At 32.0% G+C, this 16,872-nt stretch overlaps 1 protein-coding gene across 3 annotated transcripts in view; it reads right to left on the reverse strand.

The window, feature by feature from the left end:
* Window positions 1-779: 779 nt before the first annotated feature.
* The window catches only part of LOC143144545 (protein decapentaplegic), a 30,213-nt gene continuing 14,120 nt past the window's right edge, over window positions 780-16,872 (reverse strand). For 2 of the 3 annotated variants that reach the window (XM_076307063.1, XM_076307062.1), the window contains 3 exons: window positions 13,623-13,980; window positions 7,302-7,746; window positions 780-6,611 (listed from right to left, as the gene is read on the reverse strand). In XM_076307063.1, coding sequence (XP_076163178.1) covers window positions 6,212-6,611; window positions 7,302-7,746; window positions 13,623-13,950 — 1,173 coding nt within the window. In that variant the 5' untranslated portion in view covers window positions 13,951-13,980 and the 3' untranslated portion in view covers window positions 780-6,211. The remainder of the gene's footprint in view (window positions 6,612-7,301; window positions 7,747-13,622; window positions 13,981-16,872) is intronic. The other variant, XM_076307064.1, reaches the window with a different exon arrangement.

Genomic DNA, 16,872 nt, shown 5'->3' on the forward strand with positions numbered 1-16,872 from the left:
AATAGATAGAAGAATTGAAAATAATTTCTAATAAGAATGAAATTAAATTAATACTAATGAAAATATAATGGTTAAAGTAAATAGTCTAAGAACATCTAAAATATGTATTTCTAGAAGGTATGATATTTTTTACAGTTTACCAATGAAAGTAAAATAACATTTATTTGCATTCTTATTTAAATGTTAATGAGAATGTGAAAAATTAACAAATTGCTATTTTTTAAATATTGTGTAAATGCAAAACAACTCCGTTTCTGAAATTTGTAGCTGATGTGTGCCATAAACTATTCAAGGTCATTAGAAAATGAAATACAAAATCCATCGTTACATGTACAAAATCTACAACATATTATGTTTGTGGAAATGATTTTTACCTCGCATTGCTATTATATGAGCCTCGAAGAAGTACGTCTATTAATTATTATTCTTGTTTAGCATTAAAGACTGAAATAATTGTTCTATATTTTTTTTACATTTGTAATGTGAAGTGCATTGCCCTGTGTATGTAGCACAATTGTATAAAGAAATAAAATTTTTGTTACATATTTTATATATCATCTGTTGGTTACTTTACTTATTCAACAATTTTAGAACAAAAAAAATACACCTTTTAATGTTATTAAACAGTAAGTACATATACATATACTTTTTAGACTGTTATTAGACAGTAAATTGTTAATTGTTTTATTGAATTTAGGTTGATTTTCAATTGTTTTTTTATTTGTGTATCTGTGATCGTCGCTTATTTTACTTTGTTTATTTAATTACAACAAGAGCAGTGTAATTGAACATATTTATTTATTAAAATTTGTTTACTATTTACATACGCAATATTTGTGTACAATCGAAGGATATAAAAATAGCAATAAAAATATCAAATAAAATACTATGTATACTAATGCACTATACATACGCACTATTTACATTGGTCCTTTTTTATTTCTATCTATTTTACAGATTTTACAGGCCGACGCACGCTACAAATACGAACAATTCGTAACATTTTTTTCTGTTCTGTTCTTTTTTTGTACAAATATACATATGCTTAGATTTCTTTGCTAATAGTATAAATAATCGTTCCTTAAGCAGGTACGGTTCATTCTTGACGGCAGGAGTTATTAATTTATTTTAAAAACACTAATATATTCAAATTTAATCTTTCATCGAATTTTCCGATGATATTGATATATACATATTTAAAAAATTTTCAAACTAAGAAATCATAGTTGAGGTCATCGACAGGAAATTAAATTTGAATAATGTATGAATGCAAAAAAATAGATAAAATAAAAAGAGGAAATAAATATTAATGACAATTTTGATAATGCAAATTAAATAAGAAAAGGAAGACTTAACATTGTAAATTCTATTACGCGGTAAAATTTGTATGAACTGGAATTGAAAATAAATTCTGATAACATCACATTGTTGTTATCGAATTCCACATATAATACAGTAACTTTTGCTTAAATGTCATTGTGCTTAAAAGTAACGGAGTCTTCACGGCAACTATTATTATTTATTCATCGTAAACAATTCGATTCGTGCAACCGACAATTAGTTCCAAACGGAAGCGATTCTTATCGTACGTGGAATGGAATTTTATTCAGTACAGAAAGTAAAAATTATTCTATTTATCATTGTTTTTTATATTTTTATTTTACCAGTAGATTGGCAATATTTTCTTGATAAAAATAAGTCGAAAACGATTTTATTTCAATTATATCTAATTATACGTTATACGACAAAATCCGTTTCTTACAACATAATAATTACGTTGTTCTTCTCTTATAAAATAAAATCATCTACAAGTGAATTATTTTTCTCTATGAACTCCAAACAAATTTGCAAATGCACTTAAAAACGTTTAATTATTGTTTCAAGTCCAAACGAGAGGAATGAAGTTTGAATATCTGTTAATATGTGTACTCATAAGTAACTAAATTGAATTTGTAATACTAACTATAAGTAAAAGAGGCATATAAATACTAAATTTCAAAAATAACAAAGGCATTATTATTACAATCAAGAACAATAAAGCAATCATGTGAGAAACGTAAGAAACATGATTGTTCGATTTTCGAAATTTACTTCATTCTTAAAATTTATACTGGAAACTTTATTCGTTTCTATAAAACCCTGACACTCCCTTGCAAGAATAATATTTTGATTTGCAATATTCAGAAATTATTCGTATAACGTGTAATTAAAAATAGACCAAGACCGTATCTGGTCACATTTCATCCGAAAATTAACAATCCATTGGTAATAATGTCACGAAGGAGAGAAGAATGATCGGACGAGATCGTGCGAGATAATGTCCATCGTTTTTGCCACAGTAGAAATTCTTTTCACACGTGGTTGCCCGAACAACGCAACTACAGGGAAGAATTTATGTTGAAATTCGAGACTGCTTGCACACCAATGTACAAGAGCTGGTATCGAGATGAACCAGGTTATTTTGCACATGCGCGTTGAAAACATCAGTTTTAGAAAGTTGTCTAACATTTTTTGGAAAATGAATAAAGTAACTAAGAGAGGGAAGAATCTTGAAAAAGGAGGTCTAAACTCGAAATTCATCGCGACTGACTTGGCCTATCTGGGTATCGAAGCTCGCTGCATTTTGACGCCCGTAACATTCCATATGCACGCGTTGTTTGTGACGTCATCGGGTCACGCATGCGCGAAAAAACCTGGCCCATTTGGGGGCCCGGCAGTATTAATTGGACGACTCAAGTTTCCAGTGCATGTGTGGTTCACTAATAGCGATAATGATGACGTGTATATCCAACGTTATAGCTCTCAAAGTTTGGTGAGCACCATCGGACAGGCAGGCTAAATAGATTTAGTTTCCGAATGTATTTTCTATAATTTCTGTCATGGAAATTTTTGTTTTGAATTCCATGAAATTGATGTTCTATTTAAATAGGTTTTTTCAATATCTTTCTTCACTGTAGCTTCTTTTTTATATTTATTTATATCAGTATTTTATATGAATTATTTAACATTTCATAATTGTATCTGCATTTACGTATATATATGTAACTCACATTCTTCGTTAATTTTCCAAAAAGTTTTAAATAATTTTCATAAACAACCAAATAGGGAGCCATATACTCTTTTTTTATTCGATCCGAGATCCAAAAATCAGGCCTATTTATATGTGTACATATCTAACAATACTCTTCTCTGGTTCAATTCTTCCCAGCAAGGTCACCTGACAAGACCACCACGTGCAGGTGTGCAAGTTATGCATCGCAAAAGTGCGGCTAATCGCCAGAGCGGGTCTAGGTTACGGTCAAATTACTCATGATCCTCCATTCACAGGAATATTCAACAGATTTATCGATACTGCATATAGAAACGATATTACGAATAGTTCGAAAATTGGTAAATCAACTGATTTTTGAGGAAAAATCCGAAGGATGAAGGACGAAAATTATGACTTAATATGTTTGAATCCAATTATTATATAAACTGACATTTATTTATGAAATCTTTTATGAAAATTTTATTTATGAAATTTTCGTAGCGTTCAAAAATTATTTTGCTATTTAGTTACTTTCTTTTCTTTTTCTTTTTGCAATAAATTGTGTACATTGTTGTATTATACTATATGATTAGTATTTGAAAATAAGTTTACTATAATAAATTTAATATGATTATTGAAATTTTTACTTGTTTTTGATCACTTTCTAATAAGGGCCATTCTTATAAAAAGTAGCACGAGGACGGTTCATACCCACGCAGCGATACTATTTTGTAAGTCCGTATGAAAGACGTTTAATTCAAGAATCTTAAGTCGCTCACTTGATCTAATTCGTTTATTCTTCTCGTTTAATGGTATATGCGAGCATCTTGGTTCAAAATAAGAAATACCTTTCTCAAGTAAATGTAACAGAGCAGGTTCATTTGACGACAGTTAAGCGGAGGTTACTGCATTTCATTATACAAGTATTCAGTGTAAGGCCACAAGTATTCATGGGTCGTTTCTATATTATAAAATTAAAATAATTTAGTGCATTGTATAGCTTGTCTATTTTGAAGTATAACTTGGCATGTTTTCTCATTCAGTTCTCTTCGTACATTTCAAAATTTCTCCTTTATTTTTGGACCAAAGTTTTAGATTCATCGTTTTACATCTCTAACGTATAAAATGATTTCGAATACATATCACAGTGTTCAATCTTATTTTCAAATAAGAAGTAGTCTTGTAATTTATTATATGTAATCATAAAAGGCCAAATAAATAAAAAACAAATGTATGTCCTATGTTTACTTCAGCTTGTTCCACTTAATTTAATGACTTCTGCATGTTTGCAAATGTTGAACTGACAATAATAAGTAAAAAATCTGTATATTATTTTTGTGTTCTCTAAATTTTTGGTTCCAATAAGGAAGACTTAAGATTTTTAAAATGTCATACATACACGTGATGAAAACATAATTACGCCTTATTTAAACTATTTTATTCTTATGTAAATTAGCTGACATAGAAAACATTTGTTAAGTGACAGAAAATTAAACAATCTTTAACAAAGGATATCTTGAAATAATTGTTTCAACGCGTCCTCTATTAAAGATTGTTCGTTCAAATATTGAAACAATTTTCAATACACTTTATGGTGTTAAAATAAGCTGAAATATTTGCTTGCTACATGTCCAGAATAAATTCAGAATATTCCAAGTATTTTCAAAATTGATTCTATTAATTTTCGTACATATATTAAACTAATTCAAGGAAAATTTTAATATTTAATAAAAAAGGGTTGACAATGTGCATTGAAAAATATTCACAGAAAAAAGGTTAAACATTTACATAAAATTATTAAACTAAATGTGACGGAAAACTGATAAGTACATATTAATTTAGAGTTGTTAGATAAAAATTTTATTAGCGATTTTTTCTACCGCCAATAAAAACAGATTACATGTTTGACAAATAAAATTGATTACCTGAACATCTAACAATCAATTGATCGGTTAATAACTAATAGCAACAAATATAACGGTCAATTACTCAAAATCATTCTCAACAAGAAAGGGGTACATAACATTTGGATATTCATCTTTACTTCGATTTAAATCCTTGCTTGAGAAAGCGTTCCCTTCTCAATGGAAAATGTTTAAAGATGAAACATAACTACGAGTCATTCGATTCTGAATTGGACACTTCTTGGAGTAATGTTTCGGCTTTAATTGAAATTGACTAAATGGTTTTTATAGATATTTTATAGATTCAAATGTAGCTCGAAGGATTTTTTAAAATTTTGTAAAATGTTGGTTTTACAATTTGAAAAATAATACTACCTTTTTCTCGATAAATTATAACTGTTGAACTGGCAAATGGACGAATATCGAAAGTGTTGGATGCTTATACTAAAAACAGGGGACTACCAAATAAAAAAACATTTTCTCTGGAATTTAAAAAAAAAAAAATACTTTTTTTTTCATTGAAATAATTTTTATTTCGTAGTTTTTCGTTTTCGATGTAAGCAACGAGAAACTAATTCTCATTTGATTGCCGCTTCAACGGTTATAATTTATTAAAGAAAAGTTCAATTGGAATTTGAAAATTCCTTCGAGATGCGTTTAAATATATCCTAAGACTACGACGTATTCGATAAAATCCAAAATGTTACTCCAGCAAAGTGTCCGGATTTGACGTGGAATGATCCGGCTACAAACAAGGATCAAAATCTCAATTATTTAAGATTGTTCGTTTTTTCATTCATTAAAATTAATTATAAGGTTTGATCACACGCGTAACAACAATTGTTGCGTTCAATAATAAGACTGAATAAAATTTATATCAAATTGTGTTATCGTTCTTAATTCTCTGGATTTTTGTAATCGACTGATAAATCAGAATTTGATATATAATATCAATCCTTCGTATCTCTATTTAGTTTGTGGATAGAAAAGAAGTTAGACATCGTGATTACTATAATCTTCAACAATTAACCAATCGATTGAACTTCCATCTATAATAAATTTCAAACTCCTTACGCGTGTCTTAATTTTATAAACACTCGATACACATTTCAACGTACTGTTCAAAAATGGCATTGCCTACCATCATCCATTTCATATATCAAAATCTTAATTCTCCATTTGTCTTATTTTAGTAATACCTTTCTAACCATTCTCATTTTTACTGTACATAAATTCTTCACTGACAAAATATTTAACTAAACCATTCAACGAATGGTCAACGGCACCCACATCCAAGTACTGCCATGTCCTGATAATTTTTCAGAACCACTTTATTCTCCTCGTCAAGATACAGCATGGATATTGAACTGAGTGCAGTAGGTACACAGCAAGCTTTTGGCACCATGCTTGGTTTCGTCGAATAAACCAAATTTTGAACAATTGCATGATTGGTAGAATTTAAGTGATCTGCTAGAGGGAAAGGGCAATCACCATGGCAATAAAAAGCATCGTAACCAGGAGGGGCAACGATCCAATCATTCCAACCAACATCTACAAAGTCAACATAAAGCGGATGTCGCCTGCAGTTTTCACGGCCATCTTTTCGACGATTTTTTCGAAGTGCTGCTCTTCTGGCACGGCGATCTATTATCTGGCTTGCAGAGGACATTTTGTACCTAAATATTTAGTATTTTTGATATGACATTAAACTATAATAATGAAACTGTTCATGCGTTAGAATTTCATTTATATATCGCAAAATTAATCTGTACTTTTTAATTAACCGACAGTGGATTTGACACATTAACTGAAGAAGATTACAAATGTAATAGTTAATTTATATATTTATATTGTTTCTGAAACAGAACTGGCAAAAGGAATAGCACAAATATGGGTCTAGACACGCTTCCTTTCCAAGTTACCTATAACCACTTTTTGTTTACAACAGAGAATCATAAGAACACTTTGTTAAAGAAATTGCTGGAGACTTATGCAGATTTATGTACATATTTATGTACACTCATGGACAGATGAAGACGTTCGAAAATATACACAGTACTTTATACATCAGTACATAGTACACTAATTCCAATGTCAAACTGACTCATTCGAGCCCGAGTACTATTGTCGTTTACTTTCAATCGAAAGAAGATAATAACAGAATCTGATTTCTAAATTTGGCAGCCAGTCTTACCAAACTCCGTCGTAAGCTAAAAGCGTTTAAAACTTTGAAGGCAAACGTTTTTCATTCTCACGATGAAAGGAACATGCGACTAAAATTTGATCAGTTATTTCAGAAATGCTCTAAAATCGGTAATATTTATTTATTATTTGTCAAAAAAAGATAAAGTAAAGGTATTTTATACCTGCCATCATCTGTGTAAGTAAATAACATTGGTCGACTAATAACCCATGTATCATTCCTGTCGTTTGTACTCCTCTTTAAGCGTACATGTTCTTGTTTAGTTCCACGCACATGCACCAAAAGTCCATGATTATTCTTAGGATCTTTTATCCACCTTTCCGCAGCAGGATGAACATCTAGACTAATTGTGTCATTCTTCCTAGTATTTATTGGTTTATTATCAATTAAACGTAACAGTGGAGCACTATGTCCTTTTGCACCAGGCCGCAAAATATCATATACAAGTATTCTACCAAACTTTTGGTTGGTGTCTTCTTTACTTAAAGTAGGTACACGAGAAAGACTTAATTCCGCAGCTTGTAATTTTTCTCTTGGAGGTATACTACTTAAGTCGAAAGAAAGACGAAAGCGATTCGGAGATTGAAATTTATGATCCAGGTCACTTTCTGTGTTAAAAAAAAAAATAATCTTTATTATTGATGATTATAAAGGTACTCGAATTAACACACCAATTGTTACCATGTACAAACATGCTACACATGTACAATATAACTGAATAAATTTAATACAATTCCTGAACGAATAGCCTGAGAGCGCGGTGACCGTTTTCAATGACGAATGAAAATATTTTACGTCAATTTCTTTTTCTTTGAAAAACTATTTACACAATATTGGCCTTCTAGCTCGAACTAGTTTCGATATATTAGATGTCAATGTTTTGGAAATTTATGATTATATTTAGTAAGAATCAAATATTTATATTGGCCGGTAACAATTATTTACATCCTCGCTAGGTGCTTGGGTGAATGGACGTATTTGGATGCATAGAAATGTGAAGTTTTCTCACTGTCAATGAAACCTATTTGTTTGTTTTTATTCACTCTTAGATTTATTTTGTCATTCTCGTGCGCATACTTTATTGCTTTTGGCTATCGACTGTTGAAAGCAGGTCAACCGAGGTTTAGTCTCCGTCGCTTTATCTCGTTTGCTCTACTCGTTGAAAGATTCGTGACAGTTGAACGATCATCTCGTGTCTTATGGTAAAGCCAGGTTATTCGTTCATTTTATTGAAACGAAACCGGTATGCTTGCCAGGTTGCGTTCTCTATCGTTAACCCTTTGCTAATCTCACTCGTGACAGTCACGGACGAGGCTGATGCTCTCTGATTGACTAGCTTGTGACAATTACGGGCGAACCTGATGCTCTCTGATTGACTAGCCCGTGACAGTCACGAGCGAACCTGATGCTCTCTGATTGATTAGCCTGTGACAATCAATGGCTTACGCGGAAACATATACTAGGTTGCTCAGTAAGTTTTGTTGTTTTCTCCATTGTAAAAAAAATACTATGACACTTCAACATTGAACAACTGTAAATATACGAATGTAGAACGATGCACGTTCAAATGGTTATAAGATTTTCCTATTTCAAATTAGCCATTGACAGTCATAGCAATAGAAATATTGTTTTCAAATTTTTTGGCCCTTATAAGCGTGGAACGTGGTAATGAAATCAACTCGAGTGAAGATAAGTTTGATTGCTGTTAAACGATGAAATTACATCTATACGTAGAACACGTGACGATAGAGAGAAGGAAAGTTTAGAAATATGTTTAATTAATTCATATACTCTTTCTAAAACAGTAAAGAAACAGAGAAAAGAACAGCCGTTTAGTTATCTACGGTATGTAAAAACTTTAGTTAACCAATTGAAAGAAGATTTTCACCAGACTCGTGATCGAGTTTCTACTTCGATCTCCAGTTTCTATGATATCTGTTTTAATGAAAAGCTACGTATCATTTTAACAGGATTTAGAAAGGATTACGAGCAATAATACAGAGATTAAAATTTAAGAAATTTTCTTTCTTGAAATGTAAAGATACATCAAATATGAAAGTATAATATTTAAATTAAAATTATAAAGTATAATCTTTTATAAGATTTATATGTTAATTTGTATGTGAAATTATTTTAAGTTAGCTGTAAAGAATGTACCAAATATGCGGTAAATCGTTTCGAGTACAAAGGGTTAATGCCGTTTTGCGTTATAACTTGCGATGTTTTAACATTTGTTTCCTCGTACAGGATGTTTAAGTCATCGACATACAGGAAAACTTGGACTGGAGTAGAGACTGTAGTTATGATGTCGTTGATAATAGAACTCTCGGGACTGATCCTTGGGAGACTCCATTTTGAATGGTTATGGTACCAGATAGGGTACCAGATTCTTAATCTTTATTTGTCCATTTTTGAAAGTTTTTGTAGTATTCCATGATGTTTCCTCTAAATCCTAGCTGCTCTAGTATTTAACACTGTCGAGGCGTATGATTTACGGTTTGGTTGATTTTGAGATAGTGATTTTCGAGTCGGAGGATTGTGATTTTCGGTTAAAGAATCGAAAGTAGTTTTTTTTATTTTTCACATAACTGCTCGTATTATTGTATACGTTTTATAACACGAGTCACTAATCACTGTTTACGGACCCACAAGATTATTTTCGAACTCGCACACAGTAGACAGTACGTCTTATCCGTATCGCAGCTCGAAACCAATGAATAAATTATCAGACGATAATTCTTCATATATTCGGTTTAAAATATTTTTTGCATCATCGTATAGAGGAAGAGAATGTTTACACGTGTCCAATGATTCTGTTGCTCTCTCATCATTTAGATCAAGAATTCGATCCCGATAGCACACGTGTTGAGGCTTCTTGTTCGTGAAAATCTTAAGGCAATATGTTGCTCGTATAGCTTTTTTCATTTTTTCGACGAAATTGGAATATTGACATGTAGTTAATTTGTAGTTTGTCTTCGCTTTCAATTATATTTTTAGTTTCTTTTATTCATGAAAGTTATTTTTTGGCTCCATTGGCTCTTCGAAATATGTATTTTTTTTTTATACATATAAAATGCACTCCTTTTGTATAAGTGATAAATCTAATAATCACTACAAGAGTTATACAGAAAGTGTCCTACAACGCACAATACTTAAAATTTACCTCTCAAATTTTGACAGTATATTCTTAAAAATGTATACTTTCAGAAAATAAAAAGAAACAAATCGATTTTTTTGAGGTCTGAAATGAGAATGGCTCCTTAAAAAAAAAGTGTATGGTTTCAACATGATGGTGTTTCTCCATATTATGCTGAGTCAGTATGGAATTGGCTAACTAAAGAATTTAAGAATAAATAAGATTTATTATCGTGTATTTTTCAAAAGAATTGTATTTTTCAAAGTATTTGAAAGAAATTAAAGTCTTTCAAATACCCGTTGAAAATGTTGATTCATTCATTGTGTGGAAATCACACGAAATGTTCAAAGATGTCTAAGCAGAATGTATAGCAAAACTACGAACAGTTCTCAAAATAGAAGACATGTTGAAGGAATAACCAAAACAAATCAATAAATAATTCTAAATTAAACATAGTAACTATAATTGAAAATAATTCATTCTTATTGTTTCAGAAATTTGGCTTCCTTATAAATATCGATTAGTTTCTATCGATTGTTAGTAGCTCCTTTATGAAGGAGAAAGGGGGAGACAGTTTCTAACAATTCATGGTCTAATATATATCAGCAACATGATCAAGTAGGTTTAATTGGCTGATGCGAGAGACATGTCTTGATCAGAATCTCCGATTGTTCATGATTTTACAACTTTTCATGAACCACATATCATGTAGCACTTCGTTAAATTTATCTTAGAAAGAGCTATATTAGTCTGCGCGCGTGCGTGTGTGTCTGCATGCGTACATGTGTTTAAATAGCTGTCGTGGAACTTAATAATATTTACTTGATACATTTTTTACATTCTACGTAATTAATTAATTACAACGAAAAACGCTTTACATCGGGAGTGACTTACTTCTCAATCGCAAGCCAAACGCTATCACCACCGTCACTCTTTTTCCCTACTACATCAATTCACTGACTACTACACCGTACACCTTGTTATAATGTAAATAAAAAGGGATTGGTTTGAAGATGGTGCTAGGTAAGGTCAAGATGCTGACTTTCCACGCATCTTAGCGGCAATTCCCTCCCCCCTCTATTGGTCCAGTATTTAAGTAAAGTTTCAGATGAAATATCTGGAACTGATCTTCGAAAGCCATTGGTGCTTTGAGAGGCACTTCGGCTGGTATCAGAGGCAGAGTCAGTAGATGTAAACAAATACACGTGATCGACGCATAGGCAGAATAAGATCAGATTCACAGTTCCCAGATGCCTACATATATGATATATGTAGGTACATATTGAGTAATAAAGAGCTACTTTTCTCAACAATAATTTATTCATTATAACATGGTATTGCTTATTGTCGATATAAATACATACGTACACACTCGTTGTCGATATGTATACACTGACTTAAGAATATCACAAAATTAAATAATGTTTCTGTTGTAAAAAATATAATTGTTACCTTTTACAAACGCCTGTAATACAAATAGCTACAGTTACAAAATCACAAATAGATTTTCCAGGATTGGTCTTCAATCCTTTATTGTAAATCTTTAAAACAGGTTTTTTCCGTTTACGTTAAGATATATTTGTTTAATGCGTAAAACCACACAGAGGAGGCACAAAGGCAAACGTACATTTCAACAAACCGTGAAAATTTGATCGTTTTTTTCGACCATTTCTCGAGGTCATCCCGAGGAACAAAGTTTCTTCCTTTTTTCCAATTTCAACGAAAAAAGGAGAAAATATGCGCATTTGAAAAACTTTAAGATTTCCACTTGGTCTTGTGTGTTTCGGCAAGAATTCGCCAGAAATTCGTCCATGTGCATCGAATATCATTTGGCAGCCAATAAATACAGCCACAGCATCGATCACTTAAATATCACGCGAATGCTTTGTTTTTCTTTATCAACTGATCTCGTTAGACCAACTATAAAAAAAATACAGAGCGAGTTGCACATGCAGACTGGAAGAGATGGGTCGAAGATATTTTGTGGAAAGGCTTGTTATGTATAATTTCACAGTTTATTGTAATTAAGTCTTCAAATTTATTAACACGATCCTCGATACAACCTGACAGTACTTATCTTTTATTTATGTATTTATTAAAATAATTCTTTCATTTAGGTAATGCACATCTTGGCATTTAAGTTGATCTCACTTACTTTCGTTCTTTCTCACTTCCTCGTATGTTCTTCATTAACTCTCGCTGATTTTTCATTCCTTTTTACTGTTCCTTACTCACTCCCATTTTTCGTTCGAAAGCTTGCATTTTTATACGAACAAGAATCAGTACCGTAAACTGTTTTCAATTTCCGCATTAAAAGGATTATTTCAAGAATTTCAAGATTTTTAAACATCAAATCCATTGAACTCTTCCAGTCATTGGAGTCATTCGAGGCATTCGAAGTATTTGAGGCATACGATTCGAGCCAATTTGAGTCTCGCTGCTTGACTTAAGACGTCTTGAATGCATTTGAAGCCTATCGTTATGCGTGCGGTATCGTTTTGAAATTTCGTCGCTGAAGGAAAACACTTCAATGGGCCTAGGGCTTCGTGAAAGTTGAAACATTTGTAAAAATAACGCTTTCGATGTTTGCTGGACGCTCTAGACGCTTTTTTGCATATTGTATTACACTCAGTCTGCACCCATCCCTAAAAACACGCTACTTTTCCAAAAAGCGAAACTTTTCAGACGAAAACGGACGAAGGAACGCAACTTGGCTTTGCAAGTCCTTCAAAGCTTCGAAGAAAGATGTAAATAAAAATAAAAATCTTATTCGACGGTCAAGATAAATCGTTCTACGATTTGTGAAAGAATCTTTGTATCTTTTATTCGAGTTTGTATTTAAATAATTATTACATGCAAGTGTTAAAACGTTGTTTACGAGCATGCGATGAATCGGCTTATGAAAGATTGAGTAAATCAATAATGAAACGAGTGAAGAAAATTTGCATTGATTGTCGTATAACAAAACGAAATGTCGTATAACAAAATGAGTGAACCAGCGAAACGCAAAAAGAGACGAGTAGATAGAAGAAAGATTCGATAAGTGTTGAGCACGCGGGTCAAAATTATTCCAAAAGAAGATAACAGTAATTTTTGTGGTATACCATTCAATTGTTCGCGTTCCTCTTTTACAGCTAAGATGCCCATTTTTGGTACATACACAACGGAAATATTTAGGTGTGTGTGGTTTAAACGAGAACACCGTGACTAAGATAATTAACATTTTACTAGAGAAAGTAACGTATAACTTAGCATAATTAAAGAATAATTTTGAAAATTACTTTCAATTAATTCTGATTTATTTTACTTTCTATAGAAAATTTTTAAAATATACATGTATATACTTACCAACATGAGAAAAGGAGCGAACTGTGTTAGCAGACCTGGTATGAATTCCTGGTTTAGCAATGTCAGCCATACCAATGGTATTTTGTTTAACAAAAAGTTGTTTTAATGATTCCGGTACATAGGCTGGACCTTGTGGTTTTGGTCTTTTTGCAAAACCAAGAAGCGAAAGAAGGCTAGCTTCTATCCCAGCAATTGCCTCTTCATGTTCTCCAATGGTAAAGTGTCTGGTAGTGTCAGAACCTAAGTGCAAATGGACATTCGCTTCGGTAGTTCCCAGCAGCAAGCCTGCTGCGACGATAACCAATGTCAGTGGCAGCAACATGCGCATTGTGATGTCGTGCTCACGGATGTTGCCTCCCTGGTAACAGAAAATTAAACAATTTAATTTGCAGAGAAATTTTATACATTTATTTTAAATGTTATGCTCGTACATTGCTTGAACTCGATTACGCGTATTTTTATTTATCATTTCAGTGATACGTTAACAAATACATAATTAATAAGACAGAAATAAACCTAAGGAAAAATAAATTTTTTGAAATAATGCTTCGTTAAATAATCCTATGATGAAAATCACAAATTTTATCTTATAATAGGTTGCTCGATAAGTTTTGTCGTTCGATTAGAAATGGCACTACTAGGTTTGTCGTTTTATTTTTCTAAAGACGGTACTACTGTGTTTGATGAACATGTATGAAATTTTATGTTGAACTGTCGACTCATTCGTATATTTACACTTGTTCAAATTTGAAGTGTCACAGTATTTTTTTACAATGGAAAAAACGACAAAACTTATTGAACAACCTAGTGGAATCGTTTGAACGTAAGTAGGTGTTTCGATAGACTTTAACCGCGTAGACAGACGGTTCTCGATTTCGATGATTTTTAAATATGTTGTAAAATTTAACATTTTCGAAAACTTTGTCCTATACATATAACCATTATTCATCCTTAGTTTCCGAAATATTTGATCGTGTGCATTGGCCACTTATCTATTGTTTCTATAAACAACAACATAGCAATCAGCAACGAATAATACACAAGATATCAAACTAGTTAGATTTAATAGGTTGTTCGATAAAACTTATTGAGCAACCTAGTACTATACTGTTCGATAAGTTTTATCGAACGACAAAACTTATTGAACTATCTAGTATATTCTGTCTAACGAAACAGATGAATAAAGAAACACAAATATTCGTGTGGAATTCATGTGATAGAAGAAGACAGACTGTAGTCTTGTCTTACTCGTGCAGCGATCACATACATTTTACATCTGCTGACTCGTCTTGTTGGACCGAATATAGTTTTGCATTCATTTTGTCTTCTTCAAAGGATCTAGCCCAAACCCACTGATCTATCTTAAACGTAGGTAGTTGAAACTTTGGAAATAAGACATACAGTATTTTGTACAGTTTGAATCTATAAACAGATCAATCTTAATAAGTTCACTCGGCAGAACACGTTGATGGTTGTTCGTTTAAATGTGTCATATAAACAAAAGATAAGCGACAATGTTGTAGTGACAATAGTTTTTTGCTATTCTCCAAAACTGTTCTCTAATATCCCTAGTTGAACTATAGCTAGAATAGCATGAATGAATAATATCTTTGGATTGTTTTATTCAGTCCACTATGAGTGTCAAAATCATATCAACCGTAAAGATATCGTCTTGCGTATGCTGTTTACATCTTTAAAATTAAATAGTTATCGTGTTATAAAATGCTCGGAATACCTTAGTTTTTCCATGTTCAGTTAGAATATTAACACGAGCTTAAACTTACTCGTGGAAAAGAAGAAATTAGAAATGGTTAGGACAGCAAGAAATTATTGAGGCTCGCCTATCTGCTATATCAGAGAGTAATGATACACTGTTACCGCTACGGGGGATTTTAAAGGGGTCCTTTCAAAAATTTACCTGCTCGGGTCTACACATTTTCTGATGGCTACGAACAGCACTGTTAGACGGTTTAAAAGTGTTTCGAATATACATAGCATTGTTACATCGATACTCTCTTTTCATTCTTAACTATTACAGCTTAAATTTGTGCAATAATTACATTACTGAACACGTAGTTGCATCGGTAATGTATTATTATTTTGATTGTAAGTACCGTTATCTTGCTGCACCTGAACTCTCCTTCTTTGTTTAAATGATACTCATACGTTGAACAATTACATTTTAAATATATTTTGCACGTAATATTATCATAACGAATGCGTAGTGCTTTTTTCTCATCTTTGATGGTTGTGAAACCGATCATTTACGTATTTAAAACCCCAGTATTGAAGCATTTAAATAAACGAATCTTTAAGCGTTATAATTGTTAATCTATTCTATAAAGCAGCAACAGCGGAATCGCTTGCCTGTACAATGACTACAATTTAAAAATATATATATATATAAATAGTCTTTCGCGTCTTCGATGAAATTGCAATATACTATTATTCTTCCTCTTATTTCCTAAGATTCAACTTGACTATTAATTAATCAATGTATTTTTTAGAGTGATATAGGAATTTGTTCAATAAGAATTCTGGTACCTTTTCCTATATATTTAAGTCATAATGCACGTTTAAATTTGTTCACCCGACAACTTTGTTTTAAACGAATAAAAGAAGTGAATATCATTATTTTCTTGTATTAATTTAAGTACCGTGCTAACTTGATTAATACGATCACGAAGTTTGTATCTGTCTCCGTATCAGTATCAGTATCAGTATTAAGAAATAGAGAACAAGAGATTGAACGTTTCATTATACAGGAAATAGCTATGTTCAATTGAATACGCCATTTTGATTTAGAGAAAAGTATATCTAATAAAATATAAAGAACCGGTGAGAATTTCAGCAAATATAAATGACTTTGATACTTACAACGTATTTGCCGTCCGATGACGACATTGTTGGAAAATGGTGATTAGGGAATTTCAGGCTGCATTCCTCATTCCCGTGAGCAATAAACAAATTTTCACTGGTCTCTCTCAAACGACGAAACGTATCCCATTGCCAATTTAATGATGACTTTTAAGAAGAACAAATATTCGATATAGTTCCAGAAAAGAAATGTTTATTAAAACTGTGGATTTCACACGAGTTGTCTGTTAACAACTGCCGTTGGACACGATCTGTGCGGCACGAGTGTCGAAGAAAATCTGACGCTCGGAAAAGTATCAAATTTGAACGTTGTGTTTCACGAGATTAGGTGGTGGCAGAACGCTAGCTTAGGCCAGAGTCGTGAAATTTACGA

Source organism: Ptiloglossa arizonensis, chromosome 3, assembly GCF_051014685.1.
Source record: "Ptiloglossa arizonensis isolate GNS036 chromosome 3, iyPtiAriz1_principal, whole genome shotgun sequence".
Lineage (NCBI taxonomy): Eukaryota > Metazoa > Arthropoda > Insecta > Hymenoptera > Colletidae > Ptiloglossa > Ptiloglossa arizonensis.